The sequence below is a fragment of the Alexandromys fortis genome, unplaced genomic scaffold (genome assembly GCF_014885135.2).
Source record: "Alexandromys fortis isolate MF-2015 unplaced genomic scaffold, M_Fortis_MF-2015_v1.1 scaffold_56, whole genome shotgun sequence".
NCBI classification, from domain to species: Eukaryota; Metazoa; Chordata; class Mammalia; order Rodentia; family Cricetidae; genus Alexandromys; species Alexandromys fortis.
In genome coordinates, this window is record NW_026067935.1 from 9,521,226 (window position 1) to 9,544,418 (window position 23,193).

Consider the following 23,193-nt stretch of genomic DNA (forward strand, 5'->3'; position numbering starts at 1 on the left):
AGTTCACTAACGGGGCTCTTTGCTTTCCCCAGGCCTCACTTGTGTCGGTATGATCTTGTCCTTCTGGAAAATGTTGAGACGTTCTTCCAACCTATTCTGTGCTCTAAGTAGCAGGAGTAACTCCTGCAGGACACGCAGGCAGTGGTGACGTCAGGATCTCTACCGCTAAGGCTCTTGCTGCCTTACCTTACTTCGTCCTGAAGACTTCAAAAGCACGGGGGGGGGGGGGGGGGGGGGGGAACCCAAGGTTATTTTCGGCAGTGTCCCATGGATGTCACATCACAAAATGTCAAACAAACCGCGATTATGAAACAGCACTGGGAAGGGAGCCCCTAACTAGGGCAAGACAGAAATAGCTGGGCTCCCGACAGCAGAGCGCTCTGTTGGGCCCCGTCCTGGGGCCTCATTTGTTCTGGACTGTCAGTTCTGCTGCCTGCCATATCACACCCTCAGGGCCATGGATCAGGCTTCTTGGGAGTGTAGCGGAGGCCGGAGGCCTCACTGGATTTCCATGTTCCTCATGTCCAATCCTCCATCATCCGGCGTGAAGAAGAGAATGAACTGGACTACCTCATGGGAACTGTGGACTGGGAAGGCCAGTCTGGGAAGGGTTTGGGAAATCCCTTGAGTCCATAATGTGAATATGCTTTCATTTTGATACAGTTTAGCCATATCTCACGTATAGATAGATACGCAACCTCTCCTTTCCAACCTCTGCTTTGCTCCCAGACTGTTGGCTTTGGATGGCAAGAAGGCTCTGGCTTCCAGCCTTTTCTGATGGCCAGAGGCAGTGGGTTGGCCTTAGAGCCCCATAGTCTGTATTGAGACCAGGCACTAAGTGGAAGGGAGAAGGAGAAGAAACAGGAGCAACATTGCACATGGACCAGGTAAAGCGAGAGGCTGGAGAGAAATAAATGGACTTGATTTCACCGAGGTTGCAGAAGTGGCCGTTACAGGATAGTTTTTCTGCCCTGGGATTGAACACCCTAGGTGCAGTGGGCCCTGTTCTCAGCCCCAGACAACATTATTTAAAGCAATCCTTTGGAATGTTTTCTTTCCTGTCTGCTGGTTAATCCATAATTATGCCAGGAAATTCTTTAAGATGCAGAGATGCAAAATAAAAATAGGCTGTGCATGATCCCACCAACGCTAACCTCGGGACACGCTGCTCTCACTTGTGCTGCTGCGGCGAATGCAAAGCATGGCCCAGTTCTTGCTGCATAGAACCTTTGGGAAGTCTCCTGTGGCCTCCCTGGAGACAGACGCGACCTCTGAGTATTTCTGAATGACAGTTGCCGTTAAGTTAAGAGGTTTCAGAGGGCTAGGGACGGAGAGGGCAAAATGACAATAGGACAGTTAGGGGGTTCAGGTGCCTGGTGTGAAGGTGGCTACCACCCACCCCACAGCTGTGACCAGCCCGGGACGGTGTCACAGGCCTGGTACACTTCTCTTCCTCCAGCTGCCCCAGATGTTGCAAAGAAATGGACGCCGTGAGCAAATGGGTCCAAATCCACATGGTTTTTCTTTTCCTGTTGCTATGGTGAAATGCTCTGGAAGAAACAGATGGAGGGAGAAAGGGTTGGTTTTTGCCCACAGTCCAGGGGTACAGCCAATCGTGCCTGGGAGGTCAAGGTCGAGGAGCTTAGAGGCAGCTGGCCATCTCAGCCAGTCAGGAACCAGGGTAATGAAGGCAGGCTTGCCAGTGTTCAGCTCCACTTCTTGCTGCATTTAAGAAATGACTACACTTTATTAGATTATGTTGTGTGTTTATGTTTACACACATGTATACATCTCACAACACAAGTGTCGGGGGCAGAAGACAATTTGTGGGAGTAAGTTCTCTCCTTCCAGTGTGTGGGTTCCCGGAATCTGGTCATCAGGCTTAGAGGCAAGCTGAGTCATCTCCCTGGACCAGTTTCTCAGCTCTTATACAGTCCAGATCCCCTGACTAGGGAATGGTGCCACCTACAGCGGACAGGTCTCCCCATTTCAGTAATGTAATCATCTCCCCAAAGTCATGCCCAGAGGTACATTACTCAGGTGACTCTAACTTCTGTCATGCCGACAGTTAACATCATGGCACCTTTATCAGTCAGGGTTCTTAGAGGAACAGAAATTATATATATATATATATATATATATATATATATATACACACATATATATGTATATATAGATGAAGGAGATTTATTGGAATGCCTTATAGACCATGGACCAGCTATTCCAGCAATGGCTGTCTACCAACAGAGAGTCTTAGAGTCCCAGTAGTTCAGTCCACAGGGCTGGATGTCTCAGCTGGTCTTCTGTATATGACATAATGCTGAAAAGGTAGACTGCAATGCCAGGGAATGAAATGGATTTGCCATTGAGAGCAAACACATAAAGGAAGCAAGTTTCCTTCTTCCATGTTCTTTATACCGACTGAGCGGAAGGTGTGGCCCAGATGAAAGGTGAGTCTTCTCAACTCAAAGAGCCAGATTCAGAGTGGTTCTTCTCACTTCGGATGACTGAATCGAGAAAGAAAATTCATCCCTGGTGTGCCTAGCCATTTGGGTTTTAGTTAATTCCAGATGGTGTCGAGTTGACAACCAAGGACAGCCGCTACCGTCCTCCACATCTTCTAGGCTTTCCTACATAGCGAGAGTCCACTCTGTGTAAGAAGACATGGCTGCACTCTGGATGGAGGAAGGCTTGGTGCACTGTTACTCACAGGAGTGGCACCTGGCCACACCCAGATGTGGACAGTGGACGTGGCGAGGGCCTTTGATTTCAGAGGTTTTTATTGGTCCTATATCAGCATGGCTACTTTTTGTCCTCTTTCCCTTTTCTCCAGAGGGCCGAAATAACTGTACAAATGTCAAGAATGGGAATTTCTGCCAAATCACAAACTCTTGGGACTCCTGGGCTTTTAGCACAACACTGAGCTGATGTAGATCCTGGGGGGCTGCTGTGGGATGAACGGGTGGGTGGGTGAATGAATGGGTAAGAAAGGAAGTTTGTTGTGGAGTGGAGACAAGTTTCAATGGCTTTCAGGTAATGGTGATGGCAGGTGAAGGGACCCAGAGGGATGGCAATTCTTTCCCAAACCTTTTTCCTTTCTGGACACACTGCTTTCCTGCATCAGGGTTTCACTATGATGCTCAGGCTGGTCTTGAAATTGGGATCTTCTTACCTCAGCCTCCCTGGTGCTGGGACTATACTAGCACCGAGGAGTGGGAGCCATTGCCTGTCTTCCTTTCCTCCTTCATCTTTGTCTCTGTATCCCAGATGAGTGACACAATTGAATTTGTGTGCACTCTTGGCTCCTCCAGGTCTCTGCCACTCACCACTCAGCTCCTTGCCTTTGTGTCCCCTCTTCAGGGTGTCAGCTCAGACCTCATTTCTGGTCACAGCACACGTCGCCTCTTCCAGCTCTTTGAACACTTAACTCTTCCACTGATGCATGTGGGCTCTCGCGAGGTAGCTAGCAGCACCTTTAGGAAGTAAAAACTGCGGAGAGGTCCTCGGGTCACTGAGTGACTTAGCTTTAGGAGCACTGGGGGACCCCAGGCTCTTCCTGTCTTTGCTTCCCACTGTGATGATCATGGGCTGACCTGCTCACAATGTAAGCAAGCCCCCGATTAAATGATTGTATAAGTTGCCTTAGTCACAGTATCTCTTCACAGCAATAGAAAAGACAGGGTCTCACTATGTTTCTATTAGGTTTTTCGAGACCGGGTTTCTCTATAGCTTTGGAGCCTGTCCTGGAACTAGCTCTTATAGACCAGGCTAGCCTTGAATACACAGAGATCCGCCTATCTCTGCCTCCCAAGTGCTGGGATTAAAGGTGTGTGCCACCACTGCCTGGCTCTCATAGTGTATTTTTTTTTTTGTGATGTGCAGTGGGGCTGCTTCTCTCTTTTTTAAATTATTTTTATGGTTTATTTATCTTTCTTTTATGTGCATTGGTGTGAAGGTGTCAGATCCCCTGGAACTGGATTTTCAGACAGTTGTGAGCTGCCATGTGGGTGCTGGGAATTGAACCCGGGTCCTCTGGAAGAGCAGTCAGTGCTCTTAACCATTGAGCCATTTCTCCAGCCTATCATAGTGTATTCTTAACCCCTCAACTTGTTTGACTGTTAGTCTAGCTCTCTGGTACCTGTGTCTTAGCTACTGCATCTACGGGGTCCTTCTCATTCAAACCACCACACTATATCAGCTCAGGATATGCAGAACTGCCTCTTTCTTTTAGGAAGTGTTTTAATATCCCATTTTTGAAAGTGTCATAAGTAAACTACCAGTCCTGAAATGATGGGCCTTTGGGATGCTGGCAGTCCTTTGATACCAAAACAAGACCAAAAATGCATGGAACTATAAAAAAAAGCATCCTGGGTGAGCAAACCCATACCCAGACAGACAAACATGTTGTGTACTTACTCATAATTAGATATTAGATGTAAAGAAAAGGAAAACCAGGCTACAATCTACAACCCCCAAGAAGCTAAGTAACAAGGAGGACCCTAAGAGAGATATGCATAGGATGCCCCTGGAAAGGAGCAATAAATAAAATTTCCTGAGTAAATTTGGAATGTGGGGACAGGGTAGAGAAGGGAGGGCAAAAGGGAGCGAGAGGAGAACATGGGGTAATGGAATGGTTGAATTGGGACAGAAAGGGAGAGCAAGGAAAGAGATACCTTGATAGAGGGAGCCATGATGGGGTTAGGGAGAAACCTAGTGCTAGGGAAACTCCCAGGAATCCACAAGGATGATCCCAGCTAAGACTCCTAGCAATAGTGGAGAGGGTGACTAAACTGGCCTTTCCTAGTAGACAGATTGATGGACACTCTAATTGTCATCATAGAACCTTCATTCAGCAGCTGATGGAAGCAGATGCTGAGATCCACAATTAAGCACTGAGCCGAGCTCCCAGAATGCAGTCGAAGAGAGGGAGGAGGGATTATATGAGCAAAGGGGTCAGGATCATGATAGGGAAACCCACAGAGACAGCTGACCCAAGCTAGTGGCAGCTCAGGGACTCTGGCCTGATAGCTGGGGAACCTGTATAGGACCAAACTAAGTCCTCTGAATGTGGGCAACAGCTGTGCAGCTTAGCAGTCTGTGGGGTCACTGGCAATGGGACCAGAATTAATCCCCAGTGCATGAACTGACATTTGGGAGCCCATTTCCTATGGAGGGGTACCTTGATGAACCTCAATACAGGGTGGAGCGACTTGGGCCTGGCTCACCTTGATATGCCAGACCCTTGTTGACTCCCCATGGGAAACCTTACCCCCTTTGAGGAGTAGCTGGGGAGTTCGGTTGGGGGGGCGGTGAGAGGGAGTGGAAGAAGGGAAGGGATGCTGAAGTGTAGTTGGTATGTAAAATGAAAAAATTAAAAATGAAAAAAAAAAACCAAGGCCAAGAATATTCGTGGATTCAGTTCTTGCACGTCCAGTTGAGAGGATTTTGTACTCTTGCATTTTGACACACGTTCCCTATTTGACACCAAGAGGTGCTCTGAAGTGCTTTGTGGCTTTTGAGCCTTTGAAGTCTTCCCCTGGTTTGTCAGTCATATGGGCTATCATTTCAAGCCTCCAGTGTGCACTGTGCACTGTCCCTCTGGTCCTGTGCCCACTGCTGTGGTCCTTCCTCCTCTTTTTTGTTGTTGTTGTTTGTTTTCCCACCAGGGTGCTTGCTGTTAACTCAGGGTTAACTTACTCCGACATGTAGAATTCTCAGATGAGAATGGAATCTTCCCCCTTCCCCCTCCCTGTTTTTGAAGACAGGTTCTCATTGTAACCCCAGGCTGCCCTCAAAGTCTCCATCCTGCCTCAGCTTCCCAAGTGCTGGGATTGCAGACGTGCACCGCCATGTCTGGCTAGTGGAATCACTCTTATTAAATGCTTCCAGGCTTATCTTTCTACCTGTAATTTATCGAAACACCATTTCCCCAGCCGATCTACTTCCCAAGTTGTCAATTCTCATTCATTTCTCACAAGCCCTGAGCTTCCCTGAAGGTTGGCTTACTTAGGGCCAGCTCACTTGCTCCTTCCTCTCTCTGCTCGCTCATCCTAGAGAGTAAACTCAAACCTCATATCGTTCAGAATTCACACAGTGTGAGGACCACACTAGTTTTGGATATCTGAATCTGGGTTTTCTTTTGGGAGATGCCATTCTCACTACCTCCTACCCTGCCTCTTTCTGGATCTTGCTTAGTATATAGGGATGACTGAACGCCGGGTCTTTCTTCTTAAATGCTGGGATCAATCACATGACCACCATGTCCAGCATTACAGACTCTTTTTAAGACTTAGATGTGTGTTGCAGGTTTGTACGTGCTAGCGCCAAGACAAGAGTTTTAACGTTGAGATTTTTTTAATCCGTTAAGGCACATACTGAAATGTGTTTATGAGGAGTGGGGATAGTGAACACCCATTAGGCACCAAACAAGTCTGTTTATTTCTGTGGTAGTCACCATCAGCGCCAGTTCCACATTTTTTGGCTACATTCGCTTTGTGTGGTAATGGACCAGACTGTTTGACCACCATGCTGCAAGCTCACTGTGGCAGGCTCACTACTCACCTTTAACACTCCCATTTATGACACAGGGCAGCGCTGTAGGACAGAATGGAGAACGCGGGCAGAGCACAGACCAGCACACGTTAGGAGGAGGCGGGGCCCGTAGCGGGGCGGGGCTTCACGCAAGACCACGCCCCGTCCGTCGGCGGCGAACGCGCCCCGCCCGCCCAGTCGGCTCTCGGAAAAGGGATCAGCGCTGCCACGCGGGGAGCGCGCTCTCCGGCCCGGCCGCGGTATGCGCGCGCTGCTCGGCCTGCTCCTTGTATTCGGCTGCTGCACCTTCGCGCTGTACCTGCTGTCCACGCAGCTGCCCGTGGGGCCGAGGCTGGCGTCGGCCGAGGAGCCCCAAGGCAGCCGGTGAGTGCGAGGGCGCGGGCCGGTGAGAGGGGCAGAGGTCGGAGGGTTGCCAGTGATGCGCGGGGCGACCTTGGCGCTTCTCCGCACGCAAGGTCGCCTCCCAGCTTCAGCCACCTCGGCCACCGTGGCTCTTCTTCCTCAGTCCAATTTACCACACCAGCCAATCTTGAGAGGCGCAGCCCGGACTTAGGGTTATGAGGCTGTGATCCGGTCTGGCCTCTTCCTGCTTGACTGCTCCCCACGTCAGCCGAGCGAGTCAGGAGGCGTCGGGAGGCGGCAGCAGACTCAAGGGGCGGATTGCCCGATTGCTGCATACTACTTACAAAGTGCATGAAATATGCCTGGCGCGTTGCCGCATTATCAAGAAGCTTAATTGGTATTTGAGTTGCAGGACAACTGTTTTCAGTAACCATTGTCTTTTACTGGAACTGAAAGAGCTTTCTTGTGAATGTCAGAGGTACTCGGGAGAACTAGGAGGGGTTGCTTACAGTTTATCTCTGCTGGAGTGTTGAGATGGCAGAGGCAGGGTAGTCTTTGTCCTGTGACCCTTGGACCGGATTCACAATGCTCCAGGCCCAGAGCGGGGTGAAAAGAGAGGCTCGTGGGAAGGATTGGCTGCGAGCCTGCCGTATTATCAAGAAAGCTGTATTTATGATGTGAGATAGATAAAATTGAAACTTGTTTTTGCCAAGTACATCTGGGGCAACACAGTGTCTAAATAGTTCTGGGCTTGCTGGGTAGGGGTCTTCTTGAAACGCAGGCAATTTAGGATGCCCAGCACTTGCCTGGAAATGCATATACCTGCCTCTTTGGACTAGATCAAAGAGACTAGAACCCAGATCAGTGATGAGGCCATGCTCAGGGTGGGGGAGGCTGCGGGGTTCCATCTTACACCCCCCCTGAGTAAGTAAAGAGGGAATTCAGCAGTTATCCAGCACCAAACTCTTTTTAGGCGAGGAAAATGAGACCCATGGACACTACAAGGTCACACAACTGGAACACAGCAGAATGGGGATGCCTGTTCAGGTCTCTTGCTCCCTATCTGCCTGTGTTGTGTTATACTGGGTCTTTGTATGTATTCCCAGATGGCCAGATTGCATGCTTATAACTTACTCTAGAAAGAATACACGCCGAGTAACTTTCTTAGGCACGAGGCTTCTCTGGAACCCATGTTTCCCTCTGATTTTCCAATCCCTAGGTCACTGTGGTTCCCCTCAGATCTAGCGGAGCTGCGGGAGCTCTCCGAGGTCCTTAGAGAGTACCGGAAGGAGCACCAGGCCTATGTGTTCCTGCTCTTCTGCAGTGCCTACCTCTACAAACAGGGCTTTGCCATCCCTGGCTCCAGTTTCCTGGTCAGTGTCTTGCCTTCTTTCCAACTGGCTTCCTCTTCTGTAAAATGTGGCCGCTCCCCCAGGCCCCCCTTTGGTTGTGAGGCAGGACGAAATGAAGCATGAGCTCGAGGAGGCTGGCACAGGTGGGCACTCAGCACTTAGTGGTGCTCCACGTTTCCCATTGTCCTGCTCCACCTCTCCTCTCAGCACCTTTTCCTACTCCTGATCCAGCTTAGAGCTACCCAAGCAGATCGGGGGTTGGAAACCAGAAGAAAAGCAAACATGTCTGAGAGAGGGAGCTGGACGGTGGAGGTCAGGGCTGACCTGGGACTGACTTCCCCCTTGAGCTGATCCTGCTTCAGGACAAAGAAAGAGCTAGCTGCTATTGGGTGCTATAGAGCCTGGACTAGTAAGGGCTGTGTACCCGGAATTGGGGTGCATTTTAATACTGCCTAGTGTGATCTTGGTTGTGCGGCTGGCTCTCCCCGTAGGATGGGGGTAGCACAAGACAGAGGTCTATTGAGGACTACTTAGGACATATGTACGCCAAGTATGTATTGCAGCCACAGCTTCACCGCCGAGGTCCCCTCTTGCCTGTTTGCTTACCTTAGTTCACTGGTTCATTTACTCACTCACTCATACTTTTTAAAAGATTGGTTTATGTGTACATGTGTGTCTGTACATATATGTATAGGTGTCCGTGGTGGTCAGAAGAGGGCACCAGATCTCCTGGAGCTGGTGTTACACAGTTGCCAGCCACCCAGCGTGGGTGCTGGGACCCGAACACTGGTCCTCCACATTAGCAGGCAGCACTGTCAGCCGCTGAGCCGTCTGTCCAGCTCATGCTTTGAGACGAGGCCTCACTCTGTAGCGCAGACTGGTCTGGAACTCATATGCTAGCCCAGGCTGGCCTTGAAATCAAAACAGTCCTCCTGTCTCAGTCTCCCAAGTGCTGGGGTCACAGGCTTGCGCCGGCACACTTGACTTTCCCCGTGTGCTTTCTCCCAGATCCCGTGCTCTGAGGCAGGGCGATATTCACCAGCCAAACTGCACTTAGAAGTATTGATTAACGTTTCCATATTTGTGAAGCTAAGGCTTTACGGGTCAGTTAGGACTGTGGCCAACACAGAAGTGCAGCGAGAGCTTACTGATCAGGTGAAAAGCCCAAAAGGCATCTACTCAGATTGCCGAAGGTCCATTTGCCGTCTGCACAATAGTAATAGCCTGTGAGCTTCACTTCTCTTTTTTGGTGCCCCAGTGACTATGGGGTAACTGTACCCCTTGTCACAGTCAGGTAATGTCTGTACCTAGTCTCCTTTTCAACTTGCCATTATCCACTGAGGTCTTGTCCTTGTCCTTGTACAGGTGAGGAGCCTAAGGCGAGGCTTATATTCTATGTTTTCATTTGCCAAAATGGGCCTTGGGTTTTGACTGTGAAAATCTGTGAAAGTGAGGGAGCCAATGCACAGGCTCCAGGACAGACCACTGGCTCCAGGACAGGACAGGCCACTGGCTGCAGGCCAGGCCAGGCCACCGACTCCAGGATAGTACACAGGCTCCAGGATAGTCCATCGGCTCCAGGACAGGCTACTGGCTCCATGACAGGAAAGGCCACTGGCTCCAGGATAGTCCACTGGCTCCAGGATAGTCCATTGGCTACAGGTAGGCCACTGACTACAGGACAGGCCACTGACATCGGCCAGATGTTCTCATGGCCGAGGTCTTGCTTTCTTTGCAGAATGTTTTGGCTGGTGCCTTGTTTGGGCCATGGCTGGGACTTTTGCTGTGCTGTGTGCTGACGTCTGTGGGTGCCACATGCTGCTACCTGCTTTCCAGCATTTTTGGCAAACAGCTGGTCATCTCCTACTTTCCCGATAAAGTGGCCCTGCTGCAGAGGAAGGTAAGATGGGGGCACACCTCAGCGCAAGTCCCTGAGCATCAGCTCACGGCCTGAGAGGAGCGAGAAGCAGGGGTTTCCCACAGTGTTCCTTCACCCTATTTGGGAGCTGGGAAGGGTTCATTTGATGTCTTTCGGAAGCAGAGACCTGTGATCAAGTTCCAGTTCCATTCTTGTCCTTACTTGCTTTCTAGCTTTGAGTTGAGTGTCTGACCCCTCTGATTCTCAGCTATTTAGTTAACTTAGGGCGCGTGTGTGTGTTGGTGTGTGTGCGTGTGCTTGTGTATGTGTGAGTGCATGTGACAGTCTTTCACTGAGCCCGGAGCTCACAGATTTGACGAGACTGGTTGGGCAGCAAACCTCGTGAATCCTCCTGTCTCTGCTTCCAGCACTGGCATCCCAGGCTTGTTCCACAGCCCCAGGCTTATTTTTATCTGCCATGGGTACTGGTGATCAAATGTGGATCCTTATGCTGACAGGGTACACAGTTGATTGTCTGCGCTATCGCCCCAGCCCAGTTTTTTTTTTGTTCTTTTTTTTTTAATTTTAAAAAATACTTTAAGTTTTTAAAGATTTATTTATTTTTTTATGTACCTTGGGGTTTTGTCTGTATGTTTGTCTGTGTGCTGATGGCCAGAACTGGAGTTACAGACAGTTGTGAGCTGCCATGTGGGTGCCGGGAATTGAACCCTGGTCTTTTGTAAGAACAGCCAGTGCTCTTAACCACTAAGGCCATCTCTCTAGCCCCCCAGTTTTTGTTTTTATTGCTACAAGGTCTCATGTGTAACTCAGGCTAGCTTCAACCTTGTGGGAATCCTCCTGTTTCAGCCTCCTGAGTTCCTGTGTGCTGGGATTTCCTGTCCAGCTGGTAGCTGTGTTTTCAGAATGGGGATGTGGGAGGAGCTGGGAAGGAGCCATTCAGCTGCAGAGTTAGCTGGAGAGCCCTTCTGCTCCTGACTGTGGCTCTCTCTGCAGGTGGAGGAGAACAGAAACAGCCTGTTCTTTTTCCTGCTGTTCCTCAGACTCTTCCCCATGACACCAAACTGGTTCTTGAACCTGTCGGCCCCGATCCTGAACATCCCCATTGTACAGTTTTTCTTCTCTGTGCTCATCGGTAAGGTGGGGGTGGGGTGCTGGTGGAGGCCCTGCCCTCTGTCACTTGCCACCTGCCCATATGCTTGCCCACCAGCAGCATCTCCAAGCCTGCCCCTGACACAGCCTTCTCTGATTCAAACCTCTTCTGGTTGAACATGAAACCCATACAATGCTTTTGGAACAACTAAGGGTTGTTCATTCCGTGGCCAAATTCAGTGCTTCTTATATGCTCAGTACATGCTGGGCCCTGGGATTGAACAGGACCGTCTCTGTAAACTACATGACTTGGCTCCGAGAAGTGCTAGCAGGTTAAAGGGCCCCCTTTGACTAAGGGGTTTTTAGGGAGGGCTGGCATCAGAGAGGCTTCTATCTGTCTTCTGAGAATAGTATGACCGTATTTCCATGCAGGAAATCACTTAGCTGGCTCAGAGCTGGGTTAGGAGCAGTGTTTCTTGAAGTGTGGGCTTCAGGTCACCTTTGCTGCTAAGTTAAAGTGACCACACCCAACCCATCTTGAGCGTTACCTTCTCACGGTAAGCCACCACCCTCCTTAAGCCAGGGGCAGAGATGCTCAGACCTTTCTTAGAGTGTGGGGAATGACATTCAGGGGTTTCTGTCCAAGTTAACAAATGTGCAGCTGCTATTAATAGGACTATCTGAGAGAGACGGAAGGAGGCTGACCGCAGCCAGCTCTTGTAGCATCTCGCTGAGCACCTCAGCGTCTCAGCTAATGGGGGCTAAAAGCTTGTCATCACCCAAGTGACACCAGCTTGGAAAGACTCTGGAGACAGAGTTCCTTCTTGAGGGCCAGGCTGTGCGACCTTGAACGGTCTGATCATTATCTCTCATATACTTCTTCCCTGAAGTAGAGGAATGGGTTATCAGGGCCCCAGCCAATCAGAAACTCAGGAGTGGAGGGGAGAGGAAAAGGCCTCTAAAATGCGGGCTCCTGGGTTTTAATGCAGAGCAGAACTAGCATCTCTGAGGTGGAGCCAAGAATGCATTTTGTCTTATTATTTGTTTGTGATGTTGCTGTGTGATGTAGCCAAGGCGGGCCTCAAACTTTCAGGTTTGTCTGTCTGTCTGTTGGTTTTCCAAGCGCTGGGACTGCAGGCATCCACTACACTTGGCTTACCATTTCCTTTTGAGACAGGGTCTCGGCCATGGAGCTCTGGCTGGCTCCCAACTTGCTCTGTAGACCAGGAAGTCTTAGAACACACAGAGATCCCTCCGCCTCCCTCCTGAGTGCTGGCGCCACAGGTGTGCTCCCTTATGCCTGGCCTAGCGTTTTCCTTTTTTTCCTCACACATCACAGGGTTCTTGGTGGTTGGTTTTGGTTTTGAGACAAAGTCTCAGCACGTAGTCCAGGCTGGCCTTGAATTTGCTGCTATTCTCCTGCCTCCGCCTCCTAATTCCTGCAATTATGTGCCACCGTGCCTGATTCTAAGGAATTTTTCTGCCGCCTGCTGCCCGGCTGCCAAGCAGACTATGGAGTCCAGAAGCCAGCTGAATTCTTAGAGTGCAGAACAAAGTTGTACTTTGAAGAAAGTTGTTTTGTTTGTTGGGTTTTGAAAGTCTTTAATGCATACTGAAAATTTCATGTTGCTGGTCACTTTCTCTGGTTCGGCTCTTGGGTCCCACCTTCAGCAGGGGCACAGACTCCAGCATCTCTCAGCTCACTCCCTGACTTAGTATTTTTTTATGTATGGGTAATAAATTTTCCTTATGGAAATGTGTATATACACACATACATACACACACACATATATATTTGTGTTGCCCATTTTAAGGCCTTTTGTTGGATGTGTATAGGAAGCGTGGGGAGAAAAGGAAGGAGGTAGAACATAGGGGGTTAAGAGTTGGAGACTGAGTCGCTGTTCTGAATCCCTGGCTGGCATCTAGTGCCGTTCCCACCATCTTGCCCCATTAATGGATCATCTCCACTTTGCTTTTTTCCAGGTTTGATTCCATACAATTTCATCTGCGTGCAGACAGGCTCCATCCTGTCCACCCTCACTTCTCTGGATGCTCTTTTCTCCTGGGAAACTGTCCTGAAGCTGCTGGCCATTGCCCTGGTTGCTTTGGTTCCTGGAACCCTCATCAAGAAATTCAGCAGAAAGCACCTGGCCCTGAGTGACCCAAGGAGCACTCGTCACCTCGGTGGCAGGAAGGACGCGTGACACAGGTGCCATGTTTACCACAGCCCTGGACTCTGCTGCTGGTCTGTGTGATGGGCACGGTCCTCTATTGTCCTCACTGTGTTTTAATCACCCTCAGGAAGGTGATGTGAACGGCGTTCTAGTGCGTGCAGAGGCCTATCAGAAGGGCGCTCTGCTTGAGGGTTCATTCACATTTAGCATGGTTCTGTGAAATGGACTGCTTTCTAGAAAATCTTATTTTGGTTCTGTCCAATAATAGGGACTCAGTCTTTTGGGCTTGCCTCTTGCCAGTCCCTGAGATGTCTTGGGAGAAGATGCTGGTGGCCGTTTGGACAGGCTGTGTAACAGGTACTCCTGTTAAGTCCCTGTGGATGACTCTAGCCCGTTAGTCTCCTGAAGAGTGTCTTCTCTACCTTTTTGCTGATGATCTACCTCTCCATAGGCCAAGGGACCCATGGCGAACTGCCTAAGACTTACACACAGCTCGCGTGCAATGATTGCTGTGATATCCCCATGCACACACTGATGTTTCTATGTCTGAGCTCCTTGTGGTTGTATGTCTTCAGAGTTAAGCTGACTCAAACATGATTAAATATGAATGGAGCCAGCTTTGCATGTTCTGAATGTGTTCTGAGGAAATGATCCCTCATCCCAAGGCCCTGCCATGCTTCATCTGAATCAAATGGCTAGTTGTGTATTTTCCACCTGGGAATCCCTTCTACTGCCTCCTGCTGGGAGAGTGGTGTCAGTACAGGAGACTGTCAGCCAGTAAACACACTGTGATTTGTTTTGTTTTGCCTTTGCAAGAACAGCTGAGGAATTTGTGCTTTTTAATACAAACAGGGAAGAGCGGTATGAGTGCTTGCCTATCTGGTCATCACTCACAGCTGTCACTGTGTCTTCCAGCTGTGGCCCTGAGCTGATAGCTCTGTGGGCTTGGACCTCATGGGGACAACTCACGACAAGGACTTGCCAGCACTGCTGCTCTCAGGCATCACAGACTGGGCTGGTGTGTTTGTCTCAAGTCTGGGCTCAGCCAGGAGTCTTTCCAAGGCTTCAGTCGAGGCCTGATGTGCGCACTCGGGTTCCACAGTGAGAGTGGATTTCCATGTCATGGCGTTTTTAAGGCTTTCATTAAAAAAGAAATGTGTAAAAGAAGCCTTTCTAATGAGGGGATGACAGGAAAGAGGCTACACTTGAAGCCAGTGGTTCCAGAGCATTTTGGAGTAGAGAGGGAGAGAAGACAGGCTTTTCTCCTCCTTTGCATGTGTGGCCCCAGCGGGGTTTCGCACAAGTGCACCTTGTCAGGATTGAGCTCACAGGGGAAGGGATTTCCCTAATCCATGGACATAAACATTCTGCCGTGAAGACAGAACTTAAGAGCTTGTCTCTGCATGTTGCTGACTCAAAACTGCCTTTACCAAAGGGACCAGAATTGCCTAAAAAATATAATTCAAAAGACTGGTTTAGCTCCCTATTCCCAGCAGGCCTCTGACCAAATCATGCCAGCTTCCCATTTGCCTCTCTTGGCTTCTTTAAGAGTGATGTCATTGGTAACAGGACAGCTGCAGGAATGGCAGCAGATGGCTCAGGAAGAACCAGAGTGCCTGCCTAAAGCCTTTATGGGGAAACTCAGACAAAATGGAAACTGCAACTTTAGTGCTTGTCCCTGAAATGGAAGAATCCTGGCTGCAGAACCCCGCTTGCCTTGTCCCTGAAAACCTGGCAGGGCAGCTTGTAAGACGCCAACAGCACCTTTAGGAAAAGACAGGACCAGAACACACCAGGTAGACTTTTTGTTTAATTTCATGCATTGGTTTGTTTTCATAATCATTCTTGTTCCCATTGCTGTTCGGTACAAAGCCAGAGCCAGTATCTGAAAATGACGTGGAGCCGGAGACCTGCGAGCTTCAAGGAGACAAGGGAGTTCATTTTGAGACTTTAATACTTGAAAGAAATTCATTTGTCCTAAATCAACAGAAGCTCAAATTATTGTAATAAATAATCATAGAGAGAAAGAAAGGGATGGGTGGGGGCAGACATACATACATTAATAAAAAAGATTTCCTCATCCGCTGTGAAGTGGGGTTCTAAAGGTGAAGAACCCTGGATGATGTGGTCAAGATACCTTTTCCTAATAGCCTGCACATGTGGCTGGGTTTCTAGCTTGTAGCTATTGGAGGACTGTGGTCACTGGCCGGATACTAGTGACCTCCAGTGCTGTGCAGGGACCCTGGGGAGCAGGGCTGTGATTGTGCTGGAAGTTTCCTGACAGTGGCCTTGTCATCTGCTGAGGATGTGGCACCTGAAATCCTGCTGGCATGCCTTTGCCATGCATGTGGCATTTACCAAAGCCTCACCCAGCTCTTTCCCTGTTTCTGAGAGCTATCCTCCTCAGCTACCTGTCCCTGAGAAACATTCTGGGTTCCACTGGGTCTTCCACTCAGCAGCCTCGTTCAGTCCATTCTTGTTTGAAAGGGCATCTGCAGTGCCAAGTAAGCCATGCAGATAAGCAAACAAACACACCCAATGGGACAGTCTGGAGGGAGGTAAGCACATTGGGACGTTTGTTCTATGGCACCAGCAAAGAAAAACCTTGCTGCCTGGGAAGGCTGGACCACACTGACAGTTGAAGAGAAGTCTTGACAAAGTTTCACAGCATTTTGGGAGGAAGCAGGTAACAGAGTGCACACTTCAGTTCCCAGATAGGGAAGGGTGTGCTCATCCAGTACAGCTCAGTGTGGGTAGAGATGTGATTGGTGCAGTCCAAAGGGGAAGAATGAAGGCAGGCGGCCCGTTGTCATGACATGCCCCTGTCAGCCTAGGGAACCCATAAGGAGACTACTGGCGTGGTCCTAGACTTGTCCATCAGGAACTGAGGGTCTAGAATGGTCTTTAGGGAACGGTTGTGAGCTCAGAGCTGGGAGCTGGGTTAATAAACACTATGCACATAAATTCCAACAAGTACTGATGATGGATGCTTCAGATGCTGCTGTGAGTGGCTCTGAGGCTGTAGCAAGGCTCAGCAGGGAGCAATACTGTGCTCAGTAAAAGGTGCTGCCATGGGGCTTAGAGTGGAGGTGGTCCATGGTGGCACAGGGCAGTGTTTTGGTTTCTGGAGAAATAAACATGGTATATGTGAAGCAGGGCAGTTGTTTTGTGTGTGTGTGTGTGTTTTGAGACAGGGTCTCATTAAGTCACTCTGACTACTTGAATGTAGATCAGGCTGGCTTTGAAATCATAAAACTCTACCTGTCTCTGCCTCTCCCAGAGCTGGGATTAAAGGTATATGCCAGCAGACCCAGCAAAAATTTTCTTCTTTTAAGAGAACTTGAGTGGGCAGGCGATCTCCAGGCCCCACCCTATTGAGGAGCTCCTGGCAGCTGACAGCTACTGGGGGAAGGAGGATCATCCTTTTTCTGCATGCCCTTTTTAGCTTCCCATGCCCTACAGTGGGTGTCCCCATATACATGCACTCATGGGCGGCACTACTAGACTTGGAGAGTTACCAAAACAACAACCTAACCCCCACCCCCAAACAAAACCATCAAGTTGGGAGGAGGATGTTTTGAGTGGGCTATGGAGGGGGAACGGGGTGAATGTGATCATATTTCATTGTATACATCTATCACATTTTCAAGGAATAAAAAAAAGGAACATTTGAGACATAAGGGCATGAGAAAAAACAGTAAGCCACCGAATCAATAGGAACACGTTCCCACTGAGAAGACGTCAGTGCTCCCTTGTGGGGACACTGACAACCCTGAGTTAGTGACATGAACTCCAAAGTCACCGCCCCCATCGCCTAGAGTAGGTTGGGGACAGTGGGGCCCCGAGTAAGTTCCACACAGCACCTACTCAAAATGTCCTTAATTCCCGAATGAATTTTGGTGGATCTAACAGCTTAAAATACTCGGTCTTCAATCAGGCTACTCAAGACACCTTACAACACCACGTCATTGCCCTGCGCAGGCTCTCCCAGAGTCCTGCAGCTAGCTCTCAGGTGAGGTATGTTTCAAAGTGGACACAGGCGTCTCCGTTCCTGTGCTAAGCATTTTTAAGAGGGATTTTTATTCAGCGACATGATCTAAAAGAAGAGAGGAAATCCAGTGCTTGACTGCGATGCAAAACTGAAACTCGCCTTGGTAGTCAGTCCAAACCAGATGGCCAAAGAATGACGGTGTTCATGTTGCACCCAGTGACGAAGTTTGAAATGGGCCTGGCAAGGCTTCTCAAAGCACCAACACGTGGCGGCAGCTAAGGGCACTGAAGAGCTGGCTCTTATGTTCCCTGAGCTCTCCACTCAGAGTTCTACTGACTACAAGGTTCTCAAGGAAACACACTCCAGTTTCCTGCTCCAGGGCAGGCTCTGGGGGTAAGGTAGGGGAAGTCTATTTTCCCTTTTAACCTTGCTTAGAACAGTAATTCTATTCAAAAGGACGGGTTTTACTTTTATCTTGATGGCACAATGAATGATTGGAGTCCACACACACCCCTAGCAAGCCTATGACAGTTAAGCCAGATAAAAGTGACCTTAGCGTGATGGACAGAGAGGAGAGGACGGGCATTCAGAATGAAGACTGATGTAGCAGGTGCGTTTCCGGGGAGGACCAACACTGAAAGGTGCCCGACAGAAGTTGGCCTTTGTGTAAACAGCTGGTTTTGCTTTGTGTTGGGTATAAGAATCTCTGTTCCAAGGAATAAGAGACCTGAGGCTGGAGGATAAAAGAATAATGACTCTGATGTCATCCCCCAGCCCTGTGACCCCCAAATGCCTCCACCTCCTAGAACTCCTGTCTATTCCAGAAGCAGATCGTGACTGGCATTACGTACTTCCCTTTGTTCTAGTCTTTCTGCTCTTCCCAATTTGTGGGGCTCAGTGGGAAGGCGATGACTCGCTTTGCTCTACACTCTTGAAACTGCCTCACGAGCCTCCGCAGAAATGCTTTGTCTTGCTGTAAGAGCATTGAATCTCTTTTTGCCTCTACTTCAGTGCCATGATTTTATTTCTAAGACATTGGAGGGGAAAGTTTATAACTTTTGGGACTTTTGAACGATTTGTTCATCAACTTGGTCATCTGCCCATTCAGGAGATTTTACAATCAATTAAAAACAAAATCATCACAGTGTACCCAATGTTTGTCGGGGGCAGAACACAACCCCTCAGAGCAGCTGCTACATCCAGGAAGCCAGGGAAACCACCAGGGAGTACACTGAGGAATGCCAGGCATCCCACAGACAGCTCCATCCCCAGACCCTCACTAGGCCCACAGAAGCCCATAACAATCCATGGTTAGCAAGAAACAGTCATTGTGCTACACAATAAGCCACACCTTCTGGTCAACAGAAAATTATGACAACATAAAGTAAAACAACAAGGGTAAGAATGTCATAACTTAAGCTCTCCTGTGTAGTCCTGCTACAGTTCATACAAAATGGAATAATTTAACAAAACAATACTGCTTTCCAAGTTAAACATTTCCCTTCATCCTTCCTATGAGCTAAAAATTATAGACACTAAAATTTAAAATCAGTGTCTCAACATAAAGTGTAAACAAAGGAGAGGTCAGACAGAAGGCCGGCTCTAAGTCCCCTCCTGCTTTTCAGTTTTGGCTGCTGCAGTCAGTGACCCCCAGCCAGGAGCATCGTTTCCATTGGGGTTGGAATGTCTTAAAACCTAACATCCTTACTGGATGAAATGTCAGAATCTAGCAAGTTCAGATTTGGCAGAAGCCTGCATTGGAGACAGGAATCGGGTCAATGCACATGTATACGAATTCTAGATAAGACATCTTTAAGCCAGGCATGGTGGGGCCCACCTGTAATCCAGCCCTCAGCAGGCTGCGAGACCTCTCCTGCTGCAAGCCAAGACTCCACAAATTACCTGGAGTACTTTTCATAGCCCAGGCAGGACTCTGGACACAGGAAGAATCACATGCTTTTGAGATACTAAAGTAATCCTAATTCCTGCTTAGCATCAGCTGCTCCTTCTACAAGGTTCCTAACCTACCTAAACAAAACTGCAGTGGTTCAGAATGAAAACAGACCGCATTTTACAAGAAGCATTGAACAAAACGTGGTGAGACAGGCCACCTTCCTGCAAGCTGCTAAGTTTGCCTTGTATGCTACGCTGACAGACAGCCACCAAAGCTTCCAAGCTAGAGTAAGATCGAGAACAAAAATAAAGGTGGTTTGGGACTGGACACTGGACACACACATCCTAGCTGCCATCTGTGTGAATCAATATGATTCCAGGAGATAGACAACCTGAGTCCCGAGAAAGGTTGCGCCATCTTGCTTGTATCGCTGAACGCGGCCATCCTGAAGAAGAATGGTATGTTTTACAGGTATGTTTTCCTAATGCCACTCAGTGTCCTCCTGTCCCACTCGAGACCCTTTCCCCTTCCTGAAAGAAGTGCCAACAGGTGGAAGGAAAGGAAGAAGAAATGGCACCCGAGTCTGAAAGACCACGCTGGTGGAGGTCGTGACAGTGGCAGCATTTAAAGGCAAGACTTGATGATACTGTAACCTTTACTGCCAGATTTAGCTTAGTGTTTAAGAAGTGAAGTCATTTCCACATGTGCGGTTCCAGTTCTGTTTGCTTTTCCCTCTCAGAGGAAGCGCGTGCGCTCCGAGGCTTTGGGGCTATCGGATCCCTCAGCTTCTAGGTCATTTCCATCCCTCACATGGACGAGCCGTTGAACTTAACATGGCTGCGTATCTTTTGGCTTGTATTGTAAATGTTCAGTATGTCTCATTGCAACTCTTCAAGTATGGACAAAAGACCTGACCTGGTCCCGTGTTCAAGCGACAGTGACACCTCCCAGCCCCAGAAACTCCAATGTTGCTCCTAAAGACCCTCTTTCCTTTCCTTTCCTTTTTTTTTTTTGTAAAGAAATTATTGTATCTATTATCATATATAGTTCACTCTTTACAATACAAAGTGTTAAAATGTCCAACAAAAATAAATATCAATGTTACAGTAGCTTGAGTATTCAGTACGATAGATCCCTGCCATTCTTGATTGAAATGCTCAGTGAGATGCAACTTCATTTGGGTATTTTCCCAGAGATTTGACTGATCTCATGTTCCTGTCAGTGTGGCTTGTTTCTGGGACGGGGCCACTCCTCCTGGAAGAACGCAGGTGGGAGGAGTCTAGGGCTGGAGAGGATTCGCGATGCCAGCGTCTTCTGACGGAGAGCCCTTGTCACCAAGTGGCAGAGCTGTAGTTCTTGCTGGTCCTAACAGTGGCATCCGAACACTCCCCCTCTGAAGAGTCACAGTCCGAATCTCCAAACTGCACAGGGTTCTGCAGAGTTTAGACAAGAGATCTTAATTCTATCCTACCACCCTCAGTGAGGGCATGCTGCACGCTTTCCCCTGGCAGCCCTTACCTCCCTCTGCCACCCTCACTGAAGGTGAGCCTAACACTTCCCGTGTTATAGGAGCTGACAAAGACAGATGACGGGGGGGGGGGGGAGCTGATGGAGAAAAGAGCTATGTAAAGTTGGCGATGCTGACTCACATCCCGTTTCCATAGCATTCCAGGGCCTCGGGTACCACTTACATCTGCTAGTCTAGTCTACTCACAACCATCTACTCACCTACGGAAACCGGCCATTTCTCATAGATTTGATAGATATCACACACTTTTTATAGCTAAGGGCACTTACCTTCATTGAGGCTAAGCAACTTGCCCAAGGTTACATGGTAGGTAGAATGGCTGGGCTTTGCATCTGTCTAGGGAGTCTGAGTCTAGGGTTTACACCTATAAACACCACACTCTCCAGAAGAGAGTGAGGGCACGGAGAGAGGGATGCCCAGTCCCCTAACAGGATTGGGAGACGGGGTGAGCAGGGGGTGGGTGTTTTCAAACATCTCATGTCTCTGGCTCACTTGTGAGCCACTGTCCTTATTCAGAGAGCCCCGCAGCTATACGCCTGTGTCTACATCATGGAGGCGGTGCATATTTTATCTACTGATTGGAAATTATAAAGACCCCGAGGCTTGAAATTACTTAGTTGTTCTGTCAACTAACTCTTGACACAAGCTGGGGTCATCCGAGGAGAGGAAACCTCACTTGAGAAAACGCTTTCATCTGACTGGCCTTTAGGAAAGTCTGGGTGTCGCTTTCTTGATTAACAATTGATGTGGGAGGACCCAGCCCACTGGGGGGGTGGAACCACTCCCTGGGCAGGTGGGCTTGGGTTGTACCAAGCTGAGGCAGCCACGGGAACAAGTCTGCAGCAGCAGCTGTCTTCTACGGTGGCTGCCTCCAGGCCCCTGCTCTACTTCGGTGCCTCCTCAGTTTCTCTCCGTGATGGACTGTGAACTGTAATCTGAAATCAACCCTTTCTTCCCCGGGTTCTTTTTGGCCATACTCTGTATCACGGCAACAGTAAGCAAACTAGGATGCTACTCTAAACCCCAGAGAACCACGAACGGCGCAGTGGCATGAGGAGGAGGGAGAGGTGCCCACCTCATAGCCACGCTCCTCGGCGCACAGCTTGCCCAGGGACATCTGTGTCTTCACGCGCCGGACGGCACACTCCTTGTCAGACAGCCCATCTGAGTGGGAGGAGATCTCGATGGGCGCCTCGGGCGTCTGGGACAGCAGGTCGTCTAGTTTCTCAGCCAGGCGGTCCTCCCGTCTGTCAGCCGACTCATCGGGGCTGTTTGAGTGGTCGCTAGTGTTCCCTTCCTCTCCGTCGGACACAGAGAAGTTCTCGGAGCTAAAGGTTGAGTATGACTGGCAGCTGCGAATACAGCGGTGGGGCCTGGAGGCGGGCAAAACAGGCAGACTTAAACAGAGGAGGGGTGGCTAGCTGTCTCTCCTTGACGGGGTCCTGTTATCTCCCACCCCAGAGGAAGACTAAAAGGCAACGTTTACAGAAATAGAGAGAAGCCATGAGCTGAACTGCGCCCCCACCACATTCTCTAATTTATCCATCTCTCACATGTGAGGACCGGAAGAAGGTGGCTGTCTGCAAGCTAGGAAGAAAGCCGTGACTAGGAACAGAATCATTGTCACTGCCATCTTGGACTGCCCAACTTCCACAAAATACGTGTTGTTCCATAAACTTCCTAGTCTGTGATATTTGGCTACAACAGCATGTAGAGATTAGCAAAGGAGGTCCACTAGGAACCACGAGTCACCACAAACACGTGCCACCCCTCCCCTCTCCCAAACCGGACCCTGTGCTCTGGAGAGTGACTGTGGATCTGTGTTCATGCTCCTCACTGTGAATTTCTCTGGAAGTGAATCCGATGACCTGTGACCTGCTGTGCAGGGCAACCATCAGACATGGTGGGAAGAAGTCAGTTTACTTCAAACTCTCTGTAAAGTGGCTGCAGATGGGCCTCTGGCTGAGCCTGTGGGGGCACTCGGGAGCTTCCCCACGACACTGAACACGGTCATAGGCTTGTGGGGGCTTTACCTCTGTCTTCGAGGAAACTCCACTTCACTGTCCACCTCCCCTTCTTCTTCCGAGGAGTCATCTCCACTCTGAGGAGGACAAGGGGAAAAGACCTTTATTGACTGTGGAATCTTCCTTCTCCCCATCTCTCATTACCTCAAACAGATTTAATTTCATTCTAAAGGGTTTAGTGATTGCCTGCTGATGGCCTCCTCAGACATGTCCGTCCCCATCCTCGTAGAGTAGCACACTACTGGAATCCTGTCACTCCCGAGGCCAAGGTAGGTGGACTGAGGGCAGCCCAGGCACAGAGTGAGTTCTGGGCCATCCTGGGCTATTTAGTCAAATGCTATCTCAAAAACATACAAACAAACCCCCAA

General features: G+C 49.3%; 3 protein-coding genes across 6 annotated transcripts in view; 2 read left to right on the top strand and 1 right to left on the bottom strand.

Annotated features, from left to right (window-relative positions):
- Liph (lipase H) overlaps positions 1–224 on the top strand; it is a 39,340-nt gene extending 39,116 nt beyond the window's left edge. The window contains exon 10 of the mRNA XM_050146431.1: positions 33–224. Within this exon, the coding sequence (XP_050002388.1) occupies positions 33–111 (79 nt within the window). The 3' untranslated portion in view covers positions 112–224. The remainder of the gene's footprint in view (positions 1–32) is intronic.
- A 6,488-nt stretch (positions 225–6,712) lies between these two features.
- On the top strand, positions 6,713–20,382 carry Tmem41a (transmembrane protein 41A). Its single transcript, XM_050146265.1, has 5 exons — positions 6,713–6,915; positions 8,114–8,267; positions 9,985–10,146; positions 11,119–11,257; positions 13,198–20,382. The coding sequence occupies exons 1-5, from the start codon at positions 6,794–6,796 to the stop codon at positions 13,416–13,418; spliced, it is 798 nt and encodes a 265-aa protein (XP_050002222.1). The 5' UTR covers positions 6,713–6,793; the 3' UTR covers positions 13,419–20,382.
- Positions 18,386–23,193, bottom strand: part of Map3k13 (mitogen-activated protein kinase kinase kinase 13) — a 119,227-nt gene continuing 114,419 nt past the window's right edge. For all 4 annotated transcript variants that reach the window (XM_050146263.1, XM_050146264.1, XM_050146261.1 and 1 more), the window contains exons 12-14: positions 22,835–22,902; positions 21,877–22,174; positions 18,386–20,706 (exon numbers count right to left, since the gene is read on the bottom strand). In XM_050146263.1, the coding sequence (XP_050002220.1) occupies positions 20,605–20,706; positions 21,877–22,174; positions 22,835–22,902 (468 nt within the window). In that variant the 3' untranslated portion in view covers positions 18,386–20,604. The remainder of the gene's footprint in view (positions 20,707–21,876; positions 22,175–22,834; positions 22,903–23,193) is intronic.

Excerpts from the sequence above, each read along its gene's own strand:
- Tmem41a (XM_050146265.1), top strand. The coding sequence starts at position 6,794 with ATGCGCGCGCTGCTCGGCCTGCTCCTTGTATTCGGCTGCTGCACCTTC. Across the intron at positions 6,916-8,113 it reads GAGGAGCCCCAAGGCAGCCG|GTCACTGTGGTTCCCCTCAG; the intron begins GTGAGTGCGAGG and ends TCCAATCCCTAG. Across the intron at positions 11,258-13,197 it reads TTTCTTCTCTGTGCTCATCG|GTTTGATTCCATACAATTTC; the intron begins GTAAGGTGGGGG and ends GCTTTTTTCCAG.